This window comes from Musa acuminata, chromosome BXJ2-11, assembly GCF_036884655.1.
Source record: "Musa acuminata AAA Group cultivar baxijiao chromosome BXJ2-11, Cavendish_Baxijiao_AAA, whole genome shotgun sequence".
NCBI lineage: Eukaryota > Viridiplantae > Streptophyta > Magnoliopsida > Zingiberales > Musaceae > Musa > Musa acuminata.
This window is the reverse complement of record NC_088348.1, coordinates 7,141,186-7,164,758: the sequence shown is the minus strand read 5'-3', so window position 1 is coordinate 7,164,758 and position 23,573 is coordinate 7,141,186. Positions and strand designations below refer to the sequence as shown.

Sequence of the window (23,573 nt, the reverse complement as noted above, 5' to 3'; positions counted from 1 at the left end):
TAACAGCGAACTCAGATACCGTAGGCAGGAAGATAAAGCATTGATTCAAAAGTTAGAGACGTCTTTTTATCATTAAATAACAGAACCTAGCAGTGATACACTTCAGTTCAAGGCCTCGTTTCCAAGGCCTGCGTCTTGCAAGTGCAGAGGCCTGATACATACAACAAATGCAGTGAGCGACACTCCGGTCGATCACCATAAGAAGATCATGAAGTGACATCTTGAAGGAATACACGACCATCACAAACAAATAGATTGCAAAGAACTGAATCCACAATGGCATGGATCAACTTCCACCGGATTCCGAAGGTGTCCTAGGTCAGTTTCTGCAGAGGCAAGCAACCAGTTCCTTCTCTGTCCAAGTGTTCAAATGCATCTAGAAACACACAGAAATATTGTAATGATCATCTCTTATAGGCAGAACACGGAACACTCTTTTCTTTCCTTTTCTACGTAAGCTATCTCGGCAACTATAGGCACGTGACTTTGACAAGATATGATTTTCTATGGTTGAGACAGATCACCAGAATGGGCTACAGACGCTGTATGGAGGAATTCTTGCAAAGGATGATAGTGTTCATGTTCAGAAACAGGTGCATTCAGATGAGATATAATTTCCCAACAATCTTCAATCTGATGGATAAATAAATGTAAATGACACTAATCAGAACCACAACCAGAACTGATAAGAAAACAATTTCATTGACAGCAGCAACAAAAAGTATAAACTAAATACACACCTGCATATTCAATGAAGGTTGTTCCCCCGTGATACAAGGTCCTGCTTGAAGAGGATCATATATAGCAGTGATAGCTTCTTTATTTAAGTATGAGATTGGATCAGGTATGTGAGTCGGATCCTGAAAATTGGGAAAATGAGCTGATGGATTCCAAGCAAATGGATCATTTGGCATGATGGTATCAGGGAGGTTACTAATCCCAGTAAAAAGAATATCATTCAGCTCCACATACTGTTCACTATCAAGTTCTGAAAGCATAGGATACAAGGCAGTTTCACTGGAAATGTTTTCAGGGTGATTGGTACTGCCAGAAATGATTGCCTGATCTGAGAGGTTTTCTAATTCATTATACATTCCTTCAGCATCCAGTGCAGAGGTTTCATTAACATTCATGTCAAGAATGGCTGAATCAGGCATCTGCAAGGAAGCCGATAAAGATGATCACAAACAACGTATTTAATCATGCATTTGCATCAAAAGTTGCAAAAAAAAAAAAGAAAATCAAACCATGAATGCTGTGGCATTAGCATTCTCTACGCGCGGAGAGCTATTAAAAACCTCTGCAAGCTCCTCCTGAAATATTCCATCAGCAACAAGAAGATCAGGATCAGAAGACACCTCAATGTGACTAGAAGCCGCAGGTTGCTGACTAACAGGTTCCAATTGTATTGTCTGATTATCTAATGGTAACTGACTTGGGCAAGACACACAAGGAAGAGGAAAAGGATTCTCAGTAGATGCTTCATCCTCCCAATCCTCTTCATTAAAGGGTGCACCATATTGCTCCCCGATTTTAGGACCTGCACCACTTTTTTGGAAGATCTTGCAGAGTACAAATGTGTCCTGTGATGTAAAATGAGAAAGATGAGTTTAATACTTGATAAAAAAATGTAAAATAAGTATAACAGAATTATTAATAGAATGTTATTCTGCATTAGAATTTTGTTTGCACAGATTATGATAGAGATAGGGTTGTTTAAAAGAGATAGATAGAGTGGCGGAGGAGACAAATGAAAAGGGAGGAGAAATACAGGCATGGGCATTACTGGACATGGAGAAGTGGCTAACCAACCTAGAAAAATCACAGCCATCAGAAACCTTATTCTCAAAAATTAATTCACTACCACGATGAGCAGATGCCCAATTATTTTGCTTTTCTTAAGACGCTAGCTAGTTTCTTTCTCCCCTTTGTAAAAGGAAGAAGAAGAAGAAGAAGAAGAAGAAGAAGAAGAAGAAAGGAAGAATTCATTCATCACATGAAGAAAAGAATCAAGTCATAAGTTCCGAAAGTCCATGAATCAAAGTTCTACTTTTGTAAATAGAAAGAGGAAGGATTCATATGGAAATGATCATCTCATAAAATATCAAGTATACCAAAAGTCAATGAATAAATTTTTACTTTCGTAAGGAGGAAGGATTCAAGGACATGACAATCACATAAAAGATCAAGTATGCCAAAAATCCATGAATCAAATCTCTTCTTTGGTGAATTGCAAGAAGAAGGAATGAAGGAAACAATCTCGATTTAAAAATAAAACTCAAGTAAGGAACTCCTAATCTAAGATTATGATATCCAAAATCAAAAAAATTTTAATTAATTGCTTATGCCGATGCTGATTTTGTTAAATGTAGAATAGATAGAAAAAACACATATGGAATATATCAACTCTTAGGTCATGCACTTGTTTCTTGGTCTTCCAAGAAACAAAATTCTGTTGCATTATCTATAGTTGAAGTTGAATATATAGTAGTAGGTGCATATTATGCACAAGTTATTTGGATAAAAAATATTTTAGAAAACTACGCAATTTATTTGAAAAATATTTCTATAAAATTTGATAACACTAGTGTAATATGTTTAACAAGGAATATCATTCAACACTCTAAAACTAAACATATTGACATTAGAAATCATTTTATTAGAGATCATGTTAATAATCATAATATATCTATAGAATTTATTGATACAAAATATCAATTAGCTGATTTTTTACAAAACCATTGAATAAAGAACAATTTGATTTAATTAGAAGAGAATTAGGCATGTTAAATCTTTCTAATGCATGAATTCCTCTTATACAATTTTTGGATTTCTCGGTTTTTGAATTCTTCCAAAAGTGAAAAAAAATGTCCATCAAGTATAAACAGAAATTATACCAAAACCAAAATAAGAAAAGAAATCAATCCAAAATGAAATAGCAAGACTACAACAAAACCGGAGGCCATTAAACCGAAAATAACATAAATTGTATGAAAACAACCTAGAGACAGGAAACGTATAAAAATGACCAAAATAAGACTAAAATTTAGATTAATTCGTCTAAAACTCATATCAACTCTAACACAGTGTCACAGCCTTAGCTAGAATTGCCTAGGGCGTGAGGCACCCTTGCGGCAAAAACGCGAACTTAGCTTGCGTTGCCTAAGTCACGCTTCGCCCTTGAGATTTGCGTCCGCAAAGATCAACCCACTTGCAACCTCTCGCAGGTCCCAAAGGACCTGTAAAAGAGAAAGTTGATTAGTTCGAAGAACGAGCGACGGACAAGTCCCGACGTCTCACGAAAAGGGGAAGCTTTACAAGCAATTCAGCGAGCACCTTGCGTGCACAAGAAAAAAGAGGGAGAGAGGGAAAACAAGGACTTTAGAAGGTTGAACGAACAGCTGCAAGTTCACAAACAATTGCTCACCGAGTGCCGGGCGCGACAACAAGTTTCCGTCAAGGTAACATGCGAACTTGCAAAAGATGGCTGACGTTTCGCGTGTTCAACGCCCGACACTATACCGAAGCCCCATCCCCCATGGTGCCACCTGGGTGGTTCCAGGGTGCTAAGATGGCTGACGTTTCGCGTGCAGCAACGGGCTGCAGAAAACAGTCAGTGGCACGTGAAAGCGAAGCTGTTTTGGGTTGTTTTGGGACTGTTTTGCTCGGTTCGGTGAGCGGTCGCACTGTAGCGCTGCAACTTGTTCGAACTTATATTTTTACAAGCAAAATGACTCAAAACCAAGACAAAACATGCTGCCAAGCAACTGTACATGTAGATGAGAGTGACGAATCGTTGAACGGAGTTGTTGCGGGTGCGCGACGACCGTTCGTGACATTCTCCCCCACTTAAACTGTCGACGCCCTCGTTGACGCTTGTTGGTAGTTGTTGATAATTTTTTCTTCATGTCGCAGGGCGTCTTCGGGCTCCCAACTTGCTTCAGTTCGAGGAAGCTTTCGCCACTTCACCAAGTACTCGATCTGCTCAGCTCCATTGGGTAGCTTTATCTTGCGATCTGCTAAAATGGTTTCAACTCGTTTCTCGTAGGAAACTCTGGTGAGGGGTAGCCGAGTTGGAACACTTCGGGAAGCATCTTACGGATCCGAGTGGTAGGCTTTTAGGTTGCTAGCGTGAAGAACATTGTGATTTTTGAACCACGCCGGCAGTTGCAACTTGTAAGAGATGTTGCCTACCCTGCTGATAATTAGGAAGGGCCCTTCATACTTTCGCACTAATCCTTTATATACTTTGTTACTAAAGAATTGGAGTGATGCTGGTTGGAGCTTTACCAACACCAAATCGCCGACCTTGAACTCTTGCGGTCGCCTTCCCAAGTCTGCCCACTTCTTCATCCTTTTTGTCGCCTTCTCCAAGTAAGCCCGCGCAATATCTGCATTTCGATGTCACTCCTTTGCGAAGTGATAGGCTGACGGACTACTCTCAGTATACCCGATTGCCATGGTGTGAGGAGTTGACGGTTGTTGTCCTGTAATGATCTCGAAGGGGCTCTTGTTGGACGCAGAGCTCCGCTACAAGTTGTAGGAGAATTGGGCAAGCCATCCGTCTGGGGGTGGAGACTTATGGAGAAGCATAACTTGGACCCCAACAATTTGAATAGCTCGATCCAAAATCGTCCCAGGAACTGAGCGTCTCGATCACTGATGATATTATGTGGGGCTCCCCAATACTTCACCACATCCTTCATCATCAGCTTAGTCACTTCCTCTACTGAACAGTGTAGGGGAGCAACAATGAAAGTTGCATACTTTGAAAATCGATCGACCACCACGAGTATCGATCCGAGTCTCCCTACTAGTGGCAAGCTTGATATGAAATCCAATGAAATGCTCTCCCACGATCTTTTTGGTACGGGCAACGGCTCCAACAGTCCTACCGGCTTCCGTTGCTCCGCCTTGTCTTGTTGGCAAGTAAGGCACGTTCGAACATATTCCTCCACATCAATCCCCATCATCGGCTAGTAGAAGACCCTCTCCACGAGAGCCAACATTCTGTGAATGCCTGGGTGTCCAGCCCAAAGGGAATCATGACACTCTCTTAAGAGTTCACACCTTAAATTATCCACTCGAGGAACATAAACCCTATTCCCTTTTGTGTAAACAAGTCCCTCATGGACCCAAAATCATCGTGCCTTGCCTTCTTTGATGAGCTGCATCAGGATAACTGCCTGGGGATCACTATACAATCCATCCTTGATCCTGGAAAGGAAGTTGGAATGCAACTGACTTGCTTGGCCTCTGCCCTCTAATTGTACGGCATTCACACGCTCCACTTTCCGACTCAATGCATCGGCCACGACATTTGTCTTTCCAGGCTTGTACTCCATTGCCATATCAAATTCAGCCAGGAAGTCTTGCCATCGTGCTTGCTTTGGGAAAAGTTTCTTCTGAGTTAGGAAATAGCTCAGAGCGATGTTGTCTATCCTTAGCACAAATCACGATCCGAGAAGGTAGTGTCGCCAAACTCGTAGACAATGGATCACCGCTGTCATCTCCTTCTCATGCACTGGATACCGCTGCTCGGTCTCGTTGAGCTTGCGGCTCTCGTAGGCCACCGGATGACCCTCCTACATGAGTACTCTCCCAATAGCGAAGTCTGAAGCATCTGTATGGACTTCAAAGGGCTCCCTATTGTCCGGCAATTTGAGCACCGGTTCTTCCAAAACGACAACCTTCAGATCTTGGAATGCAATTTCACATTTATCAGACCACCTCCAAGACTGTTTTTTGTAGCTTTGTCTTCGTGTTCTCCCCCACTTGACCCCGCATGGCGTTCAACAAATGCATTGCTCCCATCCGGGGTCCTTGCGACTCCTCGTCGTCGCTGCTGGATTCAGAACTACTCGAACTAAGAGCGACAGTCTTGCCCTTGTCCGATTTGAGGGGATGGATGGAAACTGTTAAAGCATTGAGTGCTTGTTTTTATGGGCACTCCCTCACCATGTGCGGCCCTTCGCATAAGAAACATCCGCCAGGTTTCGGGGCCTTGTCTTTCGGGCTTGGCCCTTTGTGGGAAGAACTCTTCTTCTTTTATTCGCCCCCGAGCTCCTTCCCTCGAGAATATTTTGGAGGGCGATTGCTTGAAGATTGTTTCCTTCTTCCCGGGTCTTCAGAGGAAACGAAGTCGGTGAACCTTTCTGCGACAGCAATTGCCCTGATCAAATCGGCGACATTCCTTCGATATAGTTCTTGTTGCGTCCATGGCTTCAAACCATCGAGGAAGCTGAACAGCTTATCCTTCTCGGACATGTCCTGGATGTCCAGCATTCGCGCAGAAAATTGCTTCACGTAGTCTCGAATGGAAGCATTTTGGCGGAGTTGTCTCAATTTCCTTCTTGCGACGAACTCGATGTTCTTCGGTAGGAACTGAGTTCTCAACTCCCGCTTCAAGTCCTCCCATGTGTCAACTCGACACCGACCTTGTTGGATCTCCTCCCAACGGGTTCGCCACCAAAGTTTTACATCTCCGTTCATATACATGGTCGTTATAAAAACTTTGGTTTCTTCAGAATTAGGCCTCGTAGCTCGAAAGTATTGTTCCATATCGAAAAGGAAATTCTCGAGCTCTTTTGCATCTCTGGCCCCTCCATAACCATGAGGCTCGGGTGCCCTCAAGTTTTGTGGCGGCGCAACGCGAGTGTTGCTTCCTCTCGCATTTAGTGCCCTTGTAAGCATGATCACCCTCGAAGTGAGTTCCACCACAACTTCTTGCAGGTGTTTCACGGAGTCTTTTGTGTCATCTGACAATCGGTCGACTAGGGCCTCAACCTTGTCGATCCTGGACTCCGCTTCTTCTTACGCTACCCCAACAAGCCTTCGTTGGCCATGGTAGAGTTCCTCCAAGCTCGCTTCGAGAACATCCAAGCGGGTTTCCGCCGTTGTGAGTCTCTCCTTATGACTCTTTTTCCCGATTAACGCTCCAGATTGCGCCTCCTTCGCTCGGGAGAGTAGCCAACTTCTCGCTCATCATGTTCGCTGTCGCGCTCCTCCTGAGTGGTTCCAACAGCATACGAGCGAATGTGCACTTGCAGCCCACCTGCGGCTGCTTGGGGCAAGGGTCCGACTTGCCCCGTCTTGCTTGATTCGCCACGATGCTTTGCCATGGCGAAGTTGCGAAGTTCCTTCGCTGCTCGCTCGAAGTGCTTGCCCGCTCTGATACCACAATGTCACGGCCTTAGCTAGAATTGCCTAAGGCATGAGGCACCCTTGCGGCAAAGACACGAACTTAGCTTGCGTTGCTTAAGTCTCGTTTCGCCTTTGCGATTTGCGTTCGCAAAGATCAGCCCACTTGCAACCTCTCGCAGGTCCCGAAGGACCTGTAACAAAGAAAGTTGATTAGTTCAAAGAACGAGCGACGGACAAGTCCCGACGTCTTGCGAAAAGGGGAAGCTTTACAAGCAATTCAGCGAGCACCTTGCGTGCACAAGAGAAAAGAGGGAGGGGAAAAACAAGGACTTTAGAAGGTTGAACGAACAACTGCAAGTCCACAAACAGCTGCTCACAGAGTGCCGGGCACGACAACAAGTTCCCGTCAAGGTAACGTGCGAACTTGCGAAAGAGTGTTTAACGCCCGACACTATACCGAAGCCCCATCCCCTATGGTGCCACCCGAGTGATTCCAGGGTGCTGAGATGGCTAACGTTCCGCGTGCAGCAACGGACTACAGAAAACAGCCCGTGGCACACGAAAACAGAGTTGTTTTGGGACTGTTTTGCTCGGTTCAGTGAGCGATCGCACTGTAGCGCTGCAACTTATTCGTACTTACTTTTTTACAAGCAAAATAACTTAAAACCAAGACAAAACATGCTGCCAAGCAACTGTACATGTAGATGAGAGCGATAAATGGTTCGTTAAACGGAGTTGTTGCGGGTGCACGATGACCGTTCGTGACAACAGAGCATGGCTGACTAATTGACTGCATCAGTACAACCATGTTCCGCTTGCACTGATTAAGTTTAGAATGCAGGTACTCCTATTTGGCATTTACTTTTACCCGGTAACTCTTGTTGCTTCCGGAAAATAAAATGCTCATAAGATAGTAGATCACAAGACTATTTAGACAAAGTACATAAACATGAATATATGTTATGGACATTTGACAATTAATAGTGGCTAGACTTGGCACCACATTAAAGGTTGCTCAATTTTGACTTGGATGACCAATGTTCAAGTCATTGAAACCTCTTTACTTACGACGAGTAAGAGTATGTAAATTAATAATTTGTAGTCCTTGTGTTGGTGTGTGTGTCAAACTAACCAGCTCCTTTTATGTACGACAATTGATACAAAATACTGAGAGAGCAAGAAAATGTAAGTTTGAACAAAAGCAAAGCAAATGTTAGTCGGTAACTATATAAACACTAGATGCATATTATATTATCTGCTGAGAACACAAAAATGATTAAAAAATCATAACTAGATTCATTTCATAAGTATAAGAAATAAGCCTAACCTGCACCAATCCAGCATCAGCCATTTCTCTGTTCTCTAGTCTGTACTCATACATCACCCAATCAGTCCTACTGCCTTTTCGAGGCTTCCCTTCATGGAAAATTAGAGTCTTCTTCATCCCAACTGTACTAGTGTTATGAATGATAGGCCTATCCTTTCCAGTAGCCTTCCAGTAACCAATATCAGTTGCCCGATTTGACCTAGAGCCACTAGGATATTTTTTATCTCGAGGGCAGAAGAAATACCATTCGAGATCTTTACTACGCAATTGCGATTTTTCTGCACAGATAAATTTAACCAGATAAGAAAAACTGCTGACTTAGGAAAAAAAAAAGAGAAAAAAAGTACTGCATCAGGAAAGAAGAAATAAAGGTGGCTGACTAGGTGTTCATTGACGATCATAAATAAATAATAACATGATGAAATTTTAGGCATCTTCAATTACAAAAATTATTTGAACTGAAATGGTATCTGTCTATCAAGACAGATCAGGTATGAAAGTAATAGTAGAGAAGATGGGGTACCTCGAAGATCCCAAGGGGCAAATTTGTACAATTCGACTTCAGCAATAGCTTCAAACCTGAAAGGCTTCCCCATTACTTTTCTCTTCAAGTAGAACGAAACAAGTTCAACATCAGTTGGGTGAAAACGAAAGCCCGGTGGAAGCGAGGTCATAGCCATCAAGATGAAGAGTTTCCTGTCTATGCTAAAATGAAATTTGAAATGTGATTTAGTCCAGCAGCAAAAGAAGATATATGCACTTATCAATACTATCCTGGATTTGATAGCAGTGATAATCTCCGTAAACTTGGAACAAGAAAGCTTCAACCAAAAATTATGTAAATCCTTTGTGTATAGATTAAAGTCCAGTTCCAAGCCAAAACCTCCTAATATTTATCAAGTCCAGTGCCGAAATGATACTCGATAAGAACACCACAACCGACTACGACATATGAACCAAAAGTCACAGCAAAGAAACCAGGAACAGTCCTTTCTGATGTCAAAAGACATTTGTTGTGCAAGCAGAATCCTGTAAGAAGAAACTTAATGTTACCAAACCAGACATACATTTTACTAAGTTAGCAGTAAGTAACACGGCAAAGGCCAAACTCATTTGGTATGATTGTAGACATGACATTAATATCAGGTGAAACAACACAGAACCAGAAAACAAGATCTTATAATACAAGAAAGGAGCAAAAAATCATGCTCAAAGCAACGAGATGCTTGCAACAGGAGATTGAAAACACAAAAAGAAATTGAAGTTCACATCCACATCACTAGATCGCAAGAACCTAGCTCGTAGTCATAGAAATCTAGTCAAATACCATATTTAGAAAGCATAAAATCTGAATTCCAAAAAGGGAATGGGAAAAAAGAAATAAAAGCGACCATGCATATAGTTGTTCTAACATCCGGGAGTAAAGTCAAGCAACAGGTCATAACCATTTATATCCAAGGAGATCTACAGGCGACGTTCCATAGACAATTAGACACAAGTGGGAAGAATACTACACCCATTAGATTATAGATCTGAGCAATTGATGGCAGAAACAGGTATCATAACAAGACCACGGTAAGGAATTCTAAATCATCAAGTCGTTGACTTCGATCTACGGGATTGGTAGATCATCCACTTCGATCAAAGATCCACATACACGCACAGTAAGAAAGCCTCACAACCATCCACCTCGATCATAGATCCACATACACGCAAAACTTTTGCAGGAAAAAATAGATCCAATCAACGCAAAAGACAACGATCGCATTAGCTGGACAAAGAAAAAAACCCTAGATATCCACTAAGGAAGTGCGAGAAACAGCACAAATCAAAGATGGAACGAAGATCGATCGATCGATCGAAGAATAAAAGGGCAATAGCAGGATAAGAGATTCACCGGGACAAACTTACGCCTGAGGGATCCGATGGACGCGAAGAGCAAAGCGCCGCTCTCGAACAAAGGGGTATAATGGAAGCAGGAGGGGAAGGGGGGAGGAAGTGGAGGGTTAATCGGTGGTACCCGGCGCCGACGCGTGTGATTTGGTGGAAGCTTCCTGCGCACTCCTTGTCTCACTATTGGCCAATTAGAATAGGGATTGCCGAGGGTGTTAGTCAACAGAATCCACCAAGAATCGTCTGTCGATGGCGAACCGAGTGGTTCAGGTCTGACCTAATCCAATTCAAATCGATTTGAACGTGACCCGGAGGTGAGATTAGCCACTCACTTGACGCCGTCTCCACTTACAACACGGCAACCGTAAGGTGAGTGAGCTCGATGTAAGTCGTAGATGTCAGGGGAGTTCTGCATACCACCCGTTACAGCTTCGTGGCGTGCGAGCGATGATAACTTCAGGTTCATAAAGAAAAAGTCATAAAATTACCGTCAGCTTTCATAGCTCAGTTGGTTAGAGCACCCGTTTAGTAAGCGGGAGGTCTTGAGTTCGAATCTCAATGAAAGCATTCGAGGACTTGTCATTTTTAATAATTAATCAGAGAAAAATAGAGCATAAATGATAAAATACTTAAACATTTTGTTATTATAAGAAGAAGAATTATTCAATATTAGTTATCAATTATGTTTTACAAATAAATGAACGGACAAGATTAAAATATCTGATCAGATAGACGGTTGTGATACATGTACCCTATGCAGAATTTGGCGTTGAACATGGTGAACAGCCCGCCGCACGACGAGGGAGGGGGGAGGGGCCACCTTCTTCCTCGCCGCGACGACTCCGCCACACCACCAGTATCGATGCCTACCGAAGGGAGGCCATGAACTAGAAGAGAGATGCGCGTTCCCCTCTCTCCGCAACCATCATCTCCTCCGCCTTTTCTCGACGCGCCAAGCTAGGCAGACTCGCCAACTCCCCTGTTGTCCACAGCGGCCGCGAAGGAGGACCTTTTGACCTCTCCTCCTCTCCTTTGGTGCATGACCACAGCGAACTTTTCCTACCGTGGCTTCTCCTCTTCCTCCCCTAGTGACGATCACCAGGGGTGTTGCCTCTCTCTCTCTCTCTCTCTCTCTCTCTCGCGTTTCTCAATATAATATCTTGGTGCATCCAGATACTTCCGCCACTACCTGCAGCGTCCAGATCTATGACTACCGTATCTTGTTAATTTTCAATGTTTTTACCTTCTTCCGCCACAGTTTAAAGCCACTCGGTCAGCCGCCTACGATCATCTCCATCCTGGTTTTAGCCCGTTTGTGAAACAGAGCGAGCACTATGAGTGGATGTTCTCCCCACCCTGAAGCAGCCGCTGAGCCCTCGGGTCCTGCAAAAGGGACTCAACAAAAAGAAACCGAAGCCATGCTCCATGACCACTTCTCGTGTCAGCAGGAGGGGGGTGTGCAAGGGCCCAGGGTGGCACTCAGCAGGACCCGTTCCTCTGCTTCGCACAGGTTGCGGGCTGCCGATAGCTCCTCCGCCGCCCCTCGGGCAGCTATGAGGAGGACGTTCTCCATGAGGAAGTCCTCCTCGGTTAGAGAGCTCTACTGGAGGATCCATGACACCGCTGATGAAGACGGTGGTGATAAGGACTTCAACGAGGAGGAGCAGAAGTGCTCCAAGAAGGAGAAGAAAGGGAAGTTCCTAAGAGCATGGAAGAAGCTCTTTAAATTCTAGTGGTGTCATCCTTCTTGCACTGTTATTATACTCTCGTTTCAATGTACTTGTTGTATCATGTAGGTCACTAGTCTTGAGCATCTTATGCTTCTGATCTATTGTTGCCATCAGCACAAGATTCAGAATAGCAGATACACCACGATCGAAATGAAAGAGATTACTACTAACAGGAAAGAGATCCTGGTTCGCGGACAACAATGTACTGAACAAAGGAACCTAACCAATCGTAGTCTCTAAAGATCGGACACAGCGTGATGCTGCTGACGGATGCTTGCGCCATTGTTTTTTCTGGTGTTTGCGAGGCCGGTATCTAACACAAGACCCATGACAGACCACGTTGTTTCAGGCCATACTGACTCTCTTGTGATTGAAAGTATTGTAGGCACTCGCAATACGACCTCCCAAATGCACCACACGTGCTTTCCTCGTCCTCGCCTCCGCCGGCGTTCTTCCGCTCACTGTCATCCTCTTTTAGGGGGCTGCCTCTGACCTGAATGATGCGTGTGTTGCTGTCATTTCTTTGATATGGGTCTCATTTCTCAAATTTATTTATTTTTTTCAAAAGATATTTTCATTACATTAAATATGTAGACAAACTTATCATGCAGTCTCAGAAATATGTAGAACTTATTCCTTGACAAAATAATTCTCTACTCCGCCACATGCATAAAAAATTTGCCCATTTTGTGCCAAATCATTTGATATGGGCATAAAGCAGAGGTACATACCCCATATATCCTTGGGAGATTTATGACTGAATTTATGTTTACACCTAAATTCAGTTTATTCCATCAATTTTGCTAAGAAAAACCGATCAATTACTAATTTGCCTTTCATTATTGAGCATGATTAATGCTAAAGACATCAAAGTTGGTACCGCTGTGCTTCCTCTTTTATTTTAGCTTACGAGGAAATTGGCTCAATCAAAGATACTCTAAATAGACTTGACAAAGAAAGCCAAGCCTAATAACAGGAGACCGCCGTAATATATTGAGTTAGAATGTCTATCTAGAAGCTCAACCTAAGAACTCTTTACTATTTAGCCTTCTATTTCTTCTAAAGAATTATCAGAAATGATAAATAATTCGTAAACAAAAATTGTTCATCAAATAATATTAAAATAATCATGACTCAAGTCTTCTGACATACTCAAGCATGTGAAACAACGCATTTGACATACAATTTACCTCGTTGAGAATAAAGTTGAAATATTAGTATATAACTGTGTATGTTTATGTCTTCAGTAACATACAATTTACCTCGTTGAGAATAAAATATTTAATGACTTCATAGGATTTAAAAAAGACATAATTTTAACTATAACAAACATAATTTTAATGACTTTATAGTATTTAAAAAAAAAGACATAGTTTTAACTATAACAAACCACTGCTTGAAAGTGCATGAACAAAAGGTTATAACTTATAACTACTACTGATAATTCATATTGCATGACTAAAGAATACAACATTGAGACTTGAAACCTGACAAATTTTAATAAAGGCTGAATTTTGAGTTCTGCATTTAAAGTGCATCAAAAACAAATTAGACTTCATTGATTTATGCAAGTTCATCTTATGCATTGGAGACAGAGCTTTTAACATTCCCCTATATCCACGAGCCTTAAGAAATCTAAAAAAAAACAAATATGGTCACACTGATGCATGCTGACACAGACAGCAACATAAAACACACACATCACATGGACTGACACAAAGTACAAACATTTCATGTGATGAGCTGATCTTTAACACAAATTTTAGAACCATAGCCACCAACTTAACAATCAAGTTTTCGAATATTTAGTAAAGGAATGCATCAATATATCAAAACTAACTAAAACATCAATCATGTCACACATCTATATGTGCATCCTTCATGCATCAATAGATCCAACCATACAGATGTTACCTGGTCTCCGTATCAAAGCCATAGCATGCTGCAAAATAGAAGGAAACTGAGAGCAACCATGCATGACAGTGGGATGCAATAAGTGTAAGCCAGTCCTCTTTTGCAATTGCATCCGTGGAAAAGTTGTATGGGAGGTACCGGGAAACTTCCTCAGCAGGAAGCTTAACTTCCCAAGTCCCATTCGGATGCCCACAAAAACATAAGATGTGTTTCTTGCAAAACAACCTTATTCTCAGGAATAATATTCAGGACTCTCCATGGTAAGTGACTGACAATATATTTAGAAGGCATAAGCCTTCATTTAATTTTTGAAACTGTGGCAAACAAGAATTACAAGCTAATATTTATAAACATGGTAAGATAAAACTCAAAGACCTCTGAGAAAACTCTACTGCATGTAGTAGAGGAAATGCAATGTTTGCCAATTCTACAAAAATCCCATGAATGTAAGCTGCGAATTTTGTTAAATGACATACAAGGTCTAAGTTCATTTTCACACTAACACTGTAGAAATTTGGTATACATGTATTTTTTAGTTCCTAAATAGAAGAAAAACAAACTTTTTTTTTTCTCTACATCAAAAATAAAGCTTGGTGTTCATAATGAGAGAAGGCATATTATTCACCAAGGAAGAGAACCCTGAATCTCTCATAGGTCACACATCCATCATGATCCAGTTCTTGAGATCATAAATTTGTTGGTCAAGCTTGAAATAGTTTACATGCAAAATGAAAAGCACAGATATACATCTTGAAATTTTTATTTTTCAAAATCAGAAAGGAAAACACATCGTCATACAAAATTATACTAATTACAAACACTTCAAATCAGAAAAGGTTTTGACACATCATAGTAGGAAATTTTAGATTAAGAGTTGAAGTTCGACAAATACGCAAGGGTCCAAACCTGAATCCAAATCCGTACACCATACACCATATGCAATCGACAGTGAGTGGAATATCGATTTGGAAAATTATTTGGCTTACGTTTAACATGCAAGATTGCATATTAATTTTGATGCGATATAAAGTGAAATAAACTTTTATATATGAATAAATATTAACTTTTGTATATACTAACACGTAGTGGAATTAAATGAAATCACAATCAAATAGAACACCAAGATATACGTGGAAAACTTTTCCATCCAATGTGAAGGGTAAAAACCACATAACAAACTAGAAATAATTCACTATAAGAATAATGAATATACAAATATCAATTTCCTTGCCCAAAACCCTAGCAACAATCATAAGAGAATAACTGGAATACAAGGATCATGTCACTGTGCACAAAATTCTAAATTTTCTCTAATTCTCCCCAAGTAATCACAGTAAGAATCTACTGTAGATTTGATCTAACTTGAGATGAGAATACTACTAGATGATTGAGAATAGTCTCTCTGCGTTGTCCTTGTTTTCTTCCCTTTCTTTCTCCTTCGATTTCTGTCTTTTTCTCCTCATTTTTGCTGCTACCAAGATGTACCATGTTGCCCTCGTTGCTGCCCTTTTATACTTATTTTTGTAGCCACCACCCCCCACCCCACCCCCTTAATATGAATTAGGGTTAGGTTAAGAGGGGGTGAGCTGTGAGTTGATAAAGCCCACCTTGGACTGAATGCGGGCTGTCAACCCAACAACCTTCCCTTTCAGCCTATAAGGGAGGCTGTCCGAAGACTCCTCAGTGTGAAGCTATGTTGACCAGCTGTCGGCATATCTCATGTCTTTCTTTTGGTAAAGTATTTGTCAACATATCTGCACTTTGTCATCTGTGTGAATTTTCTGAAGCTGCAACTGCTTCTATTCAAATACATTTCAAATATAGTGGTATCTGACATCTATATGCTTTGACTTGGAATGAAACATTGGGTTCTTACACAAATAGATGACACTCTGAATGTCACTATGCACCACATAATTTTCCTATTTCAGCCCTAATTCTTGTAAGAATTCTTTCATCCATAATATTTCTTTGCATATCTCTGTAACAGCAATATATTCTGCTTCTGTAGTTGAGAGAGCAATATACCTTTGCAACTTGGATTGTCATGACACAGCTCCCCCTGCAAAAGTAAGTACATAACCTGAAGTGGACTTCCTCGTATCTATATCTCTTGTCATATCTACATCTGTGTAACCTGTCAACACATGTGGTCCACCTCCAAAGTTTAAACAAACTTTAGAGCTCCCTCTGAGATATCTAAAAATCCACTTCACTACTGCCTAGTGGATTTGCAAGAAATATGCTAGTAACACCAATTGCATATGCGATGTCCGACATCATACATATCATTGCATATATTAAAATTCCAACTGCTGAAGCATAAGGAACCTTTTGCATTTTCTCCTTCTCTTCATCACTTGATGGACTCTGTTCTGAGCATAATTTGAAGTGACTTGCAAGTGGAGAACCAACTGGTTTTGCATTACTCATACTGAATCTTTCCAATACCTTCTTGATGTATTTCTCCTGTGACAACCAAATCTTCTTATTTTTCTTGTCACGGGAAATCTGCATACACAGTATTTGCTTTGTTGGCCCCATGTTCTTTATTGCAAAAAACTCACTCATTTCCTTCTTCAACCTGTCAATTATAGACATATCTTTCCCAAGAATAAACATGTCATTAACATAAAGTAAGAGAATAATAAAATTCTCACCAAACCATTTAATGTACACACAATAATCTAAAACCGTTCTTTTGTATCTATTTTTTGTCATAAATGAATCAAACTTTTTGTATCATTGTTTTGGAGCTTGCTTTAGCCCATACAAGCTCTTCTTCAACTTACCAACAAAATTATCTTTACCTTTGACTTTGAAGCCTTCTAGTTGCTCCATATAAATTTCCTCCTCTAAATCACCATGAAGGAAAGCTATCTTCACATCTAACTGTTCAACCTCCAATCCTAACTAGCAGCAATACTAAGAGCAATACAAATAGAAGACATTTTAACAATAGGAGAAAAAATCTCTTCAAAGTTAATACCTTTTTTTTACCAAAGCCTTTCACAACCAATCTAGCTTTGTACTTTGGTTGTGAACAATATTCTTGAATCTTTAACTTAAAAACCTACTTGTTCTTCAATGCCTTCATTCCATTTGGTAGCAGTACCAAATCATAAGTGTGGTTCTTCTGAAGAGCATTCATCTCTTCCTGCATAGTAACTAACAACTTCTCTTTCTGCTCTTAGCAACTCTCTGGTTCACTTGCATCGGTAAGCATCACATACTCATCTATAGAGAATCTTTTGGAAGGTTGACGTTATCTAGAAGATCTTCTTAATTGAGGTTCTATGGGAAGTTGCTCTCTAACTTCTTCTTGCTCAACATGTCCTGTAGGTAGATTAACATTAGGCTCTATACCATTTTCCTATACATCTCCCCTATCACCCTGATATACTGGAGGAGTAACTGGGTCATAATCTGCTAATCCTTCTGCAGAAGTCTTGGTTTGTGTCTTCTTCTTTAAATCCACAAAGGTTTGATCCTCATAGAAGACTACATCTTTGCTTCTTAACACCTTCTGCTTTTCTGGATCCCAAAGCCTGTAACCAAAATGATCATGTGAGTAACCAAGAAAAATATATTCTTTAGTCTTACCATCCAGCTTGGAACTCTCATTGTTTAGAACATGTGTAAATGCACAACAACCAAACACTCTCAAATGCTCGTAGGAAACATCTTTCCCTGATCTTATATGCTCTGCAACATCACCATATAAGGCTGAACATGGTGATAAGTTGATCACATCAACTACAATCCTCAAAACCTCATCCCAAAACTCTTTGGGTAGCTTGGCCTGTAAAAGTATACATCTGATCTTTTACATAATGATGCAGTTCAGCCTCTCTACAATAGCATTATGCTGAGGTGTACCAGAAACTGTCATCTCATATTGGATTTCATGTGACCTACAATAATCATTAAATAATCCTGTGTACTCACCACTATTATCTAATCTTATACATTTCAATTATCTTTCTGTCTCCCTTTTAACTCTTGTATGAAACTTTTTGAAGATATTAATAACTTGATCTTTGGTCTTCAAAGCATAGGCCCAAACTTTCTTGGAAAAATCATCTATAAAAGTGACAAAATAAAGTACACCACTAATACCAGGAACATCAACAGATCCACCAGGAGTTTTTGTCCTCAAAAACCACATACATCTGTATAAACACGGTCTAAGGCATGTATTTTTTTAGACAAAGCAGGACTAGCAAATGAAACTCTGTGTTATTTACCAGTCAAACAATCAATACAAGTGTTTAGATATATACCTCCGAGATCTGGCAATACCTCTCTCTTGGAAAGAGCTTGTAGCCCCTTCTCGCTCATGTGTCGTAGTCGCCTATGCCACAACTTAATACTGAAGTGTTTCTCTGTAGCATTTAACTATTCACCACAAACTTTGACCTGCAATCTGTATAAAGTATATATTTCTTTCCACTAGCCACAATAAGAGAAACATTACTAAGCTTTCATTGTTCACTGTGAAATCTGCTATCATAATCTTCATCATTTAGCCTTCCAACTGAAATTAAATTTAGCCTCAAGTCAACCACATGCCTCACATCCATAAGCACCAACTTGCAGCCAAGGTTGGTCTTTAAATGGATATCACTTATGCCAATGATATCTACTATGCCATAGTTGCCCATCTTGATAACACCAAAATTTTCAGACCTATAGGTAGCAAAAAACTTCCTCCGTAGTGTAGCATGATAAGAAGCACCTGTGTCAATCACCCACTCAAGATCCTGACACAAAAAAAAAATATCATCAGAAGGATGCTTCTAGACTTTGACCTTCCTCTGTTCTCTGATATAAATGCTTATAAATCATTCTGAGATGTTGCTAAATTATTTCTTCTCAACTTCTCATTCAACAAACTACTTGTTACTTGACTCATAGTCACAACACCATCTGGTGCAAAATTACTGAGGGAAATCACTAGTGTCTCCCAACTTTCTGGTAATGAACTGAGAAGTAACAATGCATGCAACTCAACATCAAGAGACATTTTCATAGAGGATAATTGACTAATGATACTCTACATTTCATTTAAATGTCGGCAATAGAAGCACCCTCTCTATATTTTAGGTTCACAAGTTTTCTGATAAAAAAAGCTTTGTTGCCTACTGTTTTTCTTTCATAGAGACTTTCCAACTTTTTTCAAAGCGAATATGCAGAAATTTCAATAGAAACATGGTGAAAGACACTATCATCAAGCTATTGTCAAATAAACCTAATTGTTTTTCGATCTAACCTCTTCTACTCTAGTTATAGGTTTTGCACTATCCCCTTGCAAAGGTCCATATAAATCTTTGTAATACAAGAAATATTTCATTCTTGGTTTTCATATCATCCAATTGTTTCCCTTCAAACTAATCATGCGAGAAACACTACTGGCCTTCATGTTCAAATACAAAAATTAAATCACCACAACCTTGCCCTAATACCAATTTATGGGATATAAAGTAAAATAAACTTTTGCATATGAACAAATACTAGCAGGTTATAACACACAGCGGAATTAAATAAAATCATAATCAAATATAACACCAAGATATACGTGGAAAACCCCTCTAATGTGAAGGGTAAAAACCACGGGGCAAACTAACGATAATCCACTATAAGAATAATGAATATATAAATATTAATCTCTTGCCCAAAACCCTAGCAACAATCATAAGAAAATAACTAGGATACAAGGATCACATCACTAAATTCTCCCCAAGTCTCTCCAAGTAATCACAGTAAGAATCTACTATAGATTTGATCTAACCCGAGATGAGAACATTGCTAGATGATTGAGAATAATTTCTCTGTATTGTCCTTGTTTTTTTCTCTTTCTTTCTCCTTAGATTTATGTCTTTTTCTCTTTTTTTTTTTGTTGCTGTCAAGATGTACCTGCTACCCTCGTTGTTGCCTTTTTATGCTTATTTTCATAATCACTATACCTCTCTTAATATGAATTATGGTTAAGTTAAAAGGAGATGAGCAAGCCCAACAAATTTTACATGGCTTATTCAGTGAAATGTTGACTTGCATTCAACTATAAAATCATCTCATACTTTGCCCATAATGAAAACATAACAGAATTAACTTATTGTAGCTGATTGTCATATATCATGCGTATATCCAAAAGGATCGAATCCAGAATCCTATTATCCACAGGACACACGTTGAGATTTATACCCGACCTGAAATCTTAATGTATCGTGTTATGTGGAACATGATAGAAACGAAGAGGTATGCACAAAAACGCGCAACCCTAATGAAAGAGAAGCAGGCAAAGAAATGGAGGGCTCAACTCGCCCGTAACGCACTGCTGGTCGAACCTCTGGAAATCTGCAACACCACCAGCAAGAACATAACAAAGGGGATCCGGAAGCAGGAAAACAAACCCAAGACCAGCAGAAACTTCCAAGAAATCAGATCGAATAGAAGAGAGAGAGAGGGAAGATGGACCAGTTGTCAGCGCCATGCTCAAGCCGGCTCTTCTGCCTCTGAAGTCTCGGAAAACCTCCTTGACTATGCGACGAGTGGATGCGCGCCCCACCCACATCCATCGCGCGCACCGCATCAAACGAAAGGGACACAGGTCGAGTTCCCCGACGGCGGATGCAGATTAGGGTTTTCAGTGGGTTCAACGGGGAGCGGAGGAAAAGAAGAGGCGCGCGGAGGGAAGGTCGATGCGACGGAGAAAGTGGGCGGAGGAGGTGTTTATATGAAATGAGATGGGTTGGTTCACCGTGTTTGATTTCAGGGTGACGACGGTTGTGTTTACCGGGTTGCACCCGTGACCTCCATATTTGATGAAATGACGGCTCTGTCCTGCTTCTACACATGAACTCCCCTCAACCAACCAATGTTCGTGGGACCCACCCCCCACAGTAGCGTGAGGGTCCACAAAAACAAGAGAGGTATCGTTTTGGGGAAGTGGTCGCCGAACTACGTAGTGTACGATCCTATTTCTTCGTCTTTTTTGTCGGTGGGATCCAAAACTAAATCTGCATCTGCAACACATCTTTTAAGTGCATTTATAACTTGATTTAAATGCATTATGTTCATCGAAGAGAGGATTTCTTTGACATATCGTAAGTTGTTTACGGACAGAAAAGATTGCTGAGTTTATTCCTGTAGAGTTCGTCCGAAGCTGATCTTTCTTCACTCTTTTATCAGTAGTGTCACAATAGACGAAACAATTACACTCATAACACCACATGCTACGGCTGATAATTTCAATGTCTCCTCGATGGACCTGCTTTGGTGTTAGGCTATGTCAAGGGCTTCCCCAGAAGTGCAGAGACGTACCACTCGTCCTTTTCGAAGCCTCGATCGAGCTTCCGGCCTGCGTGCCACCGGAGCCGCCTGAACCCGATGCGCTGGAACATGGGCACGTACGTGGAGTTGAGCTGCTTGCCGTGGCAGAAGAAGTGATCTAGCCAGAAGAGGCCGCCGGGCCGCAGCACCCGGTAGATGTCGAAGAGAGCGAACTCGAGCATGACGTCAGGGATCCAGTTGCTGAGCACATGCATGGAGTGGACGATGTCGAGCGTGCTGTCATAGAAGGGCAGCCGGTGAGCGACGCTGATGTGCAGCGGGACGAGGCCGCGGGAGGCGATGAAGTTGTTGAAGGGTCCGTTGAAGTTCATGGTGCTGGTGACGATGGTCACGTTGCGCTCCCTCATCCTCGCCGCGAACGAGCCGGTGCCGCCGCCTATGTCTAGCCCGATGCGGATGGCGCCGCGCTTGATGCTCAGGACCTCGTCGATCCCGTAGTTGAGCTCCCCGTCGTTGTAGACCCACCGGTTCTTCTCCCGGCCACCCAGGTTGAAGCAGTCCTTGCAGTCGTAGGACCCCTTCTGCTTGCTCCTGTTGACTAAACATGTGTAGTTCTTGCAGGTGTACGCATCCCAGGCGATGCTGGTGTCGGGCGGGATCGACCAGAGGCTCTCCGGGAACGGCGTGGGCTCGACGTAGCCGGCGGGAGACTTGGGGTGGCACCGGCGCCGGGGAAGAGGCTCGCAACCCTTGAGCATCAACCGCTGCGCGAACACCTCGTCGGACGGGCACTCGCCCCCGACGTCGTAGCTCATGAACTGGACCAACTCCTCCTGGAAGCGCCGGCAAGCCGTGCCAAGCGTCGGGTACATCTCGTGGGAGCCGAGGTTGGGAGTGTAGCCCAAGGGGAGCTTGTGCGGCCCCACGGCGAGCTTCAGCTCCCCGCCGAGCTGGTGCGCCCACCCTTCCAGGCCTTGCTCCGGCGCCTCGTCGCGGTGGGCTTGGCCGACGTCGGCGAGGAGCCTCTCGAGCAAGGACTTGGTGCTGGCGAGCCGCTGGTTGAGCAGCACCACCTGGGCCTGGCTGGCTGAGAGCTTACTCTGGGTGGCGTTCAACTCGCGGAGGAGCCCAGCGAAGTCCCAGTGGTGGACGGAGGACGGTAGCCACCTATGGTGGTCGGCGGAGCCATAGAAGATGTAGATGGAGAGGAGATTGGTTGAGAGCAATAGCAGGAGGATCTTTAGCTTCAACCGCATCGGACTCTGGCTCTGGCTTGGCTTTCGCAAGTACTCCTCTTTGCTGCCCATCTCGTTAGTCTGTAAGAATGAAGATGATCTCCTCTAAACAGCGTTATATGGCGGAATAAACAATCAATTCTTCTCAAAAGAGTGAGACTTTCTATTGCATCTGGCCGCAAAGTGTTCGACAGAAAGTGCTGGCAAAGCTGGTGACGAGGAGGGAGAAGACGGAGATCTTAAGGGAGGAGTCGTTGCCTCGAGGACCTGGTTACGTCGTCGAGTTCAATAAGTATAGGAGACGCATGAATCCCTTTCACCGCCTTTACCACCTCCCTCGAGCACTGCAATCCGGCGGTTGGGCCGCCCGAGGCGGATCGGTGAGCAACAGCAGCGGCGACAGCAGGCACCGCTCACTTCATTGTTACATAAAGTCAGCCAAGATACAGTACAGGGATGCTGTCTTGCACTTGCTCCAAAAACAAGGCCCCACAATTTGGCAGCAGGCAACTTGACTTCGTGTGATCGCGTGAATTCGTCCTTTTCCTGTTTGCTGCATTTTGGAGACGCTGGATCCTAAGATACGCAGGACGCCATGGATTTGACGTAGATAGATCTTAGTCAGTGTTGCATTATTGCAATAAATACTGTGTTATTTGTCAATGCACAATAAATACTTACGATTGCACATGTTTTTTTAGGTATTTAGATATATTGAGTCCATTTACATCTCATTAAATTATTCTTTGATTAGATTGGCAATGAATAAATAAATAAATAATCTATACCAATTTCGAGATCACGCTTAGGTATACAAAACAAGTTTGGATTTTAAGTTCATTGTTCAATGGTCAAACCACATGCATCAACGTGAATTTTGACCTTTAACATCGATACGAGTATAGATTATCGAAAGATTAGCATCTCAACAACATAAACATCATAGTTGCATCAAAATGATGTTTGAATCAAATCAAGTACTGCTATCCAGAAATTATTACACAAGAGAAAATAATTTGATGTATGATGTATTATCCA

At 41.9% G+C, this 23,573-nt stretch overlaps 2 protein-coding genes, 1 long non-coding RNA gene and 1 other non-coding gene across 5 annotated transcripts; 1 reads left to right on the top strand and 3 right to left on the bottom strand.

The window, feature by feature from the left end:
* Positions 1–40: 40 nt before the first annotated feature.
* LOC135627911 (NAC domain-containing protein 82-like) lies at positions 41–10,528 on the bottom strand. Of its 2 annotated transcripts, none has more exons than XM_065134367.1 (6): positions 10,368–10,528; positions 8,994–9,499; positions 8,471–8,748; positions 1,248–1,583; positions 741–1,157; positions 41–633 (listed from the first exon to the last, which is right to left on the bottom strand). In XM_065134367.1, the coding sequence occupies exons 2-6, from the start codon at positions 9,148–9,150 to the stop codon at positions 505–507; spliced, it is 1,317 nt and encodes a 438-aa protein (XP_064990439.1). In that variant the 5' UTR covers positions 9,151–9,499; positions 10,368–10,528; the 3' UTR covers positions 41–504. The 2 variants fall into 2 exon arrangements, with proteins under 2 accessions (XP_064990439.1, XP_064990441.1); XM_065134369.1 differs by having other exon boundaries at positions 10,382–10,521.
* Positions 10,529–10,856: 328 nt separating this feature from the next.
* TRNAT-AGU (transfer RNA threonine (anticodon AGU)) lies at positions 10,857–10,930 on the top strand. Its single transcript has one exon. It is a non-coding gene; the product is annotated as a tRNA-Thr (tRNA).
* Positions 10,931–20,098: 9,168 nt separating this feature from the next.
* On the bottom strand, positions 20,099–20,769 carry LOC135627426 (uncharacterized). Its single transcript, XR_010492601.1, has 2 exons — positions 20,485–20,769; positions 20,099–20,364 (listed from the first exon to the last, which is right to left on the bottom strand). It is a non-coding gene; the product is annotated as an uncharacterized LOC135627426 (long non-coding RNA).
* Positions 20,770–21,133: 364 nt separating this feature from the next.
* Positions 21,134–22,912, bottom strand: LOC135626827 (probable methyltransferase At1g29790). Its single transcript, XM_065132475.1, has one exon. The coding sequence runs from the start codon at positions 22,605–22,607 to the stop codon at positions 21,294–21,296; it is 1,314 nt and encodes a 437-aa protein (XP_064988547.1). The 5' UTR covers positions 22,608–22,912; the 3' UTR covers positions 21,134–21,293.
* Positions 22,913–23,573: the final 661 nt, after the last annotated feature.

Bases quoted from the DNA above. Each gene is read 5' to 3' on its own strand.
- LOC135627911 (XM_065134367.1), bottom strand. From the start codon at position 9,150: ATGGCTATGACCTCGCTTCCACCGGGCTTTCGTTTTCACCCAACTGAT. The intron at 1,584-8,470 runs GTTAGGCTTATT...TTTACATCACAG, and splicing joins CTGATGCTGGATTGGTGCAG to GACACATTTGTACTCTGCAA. The intron at 634-740 runs GTGTGTATTTAG...TTTATCCATCAG, and splicing joins AACCTTCATTGAATATGCAG to ATTGAAGATTGTTGGGAAAT.
- LOC135626827 (XM_065132475.1), bottom strand. From the start codon at position 22,607: ATGGGCAGCAAAGAGGAGTACTTGCGAAAGCCAAGCCAGAGCCAGAGT.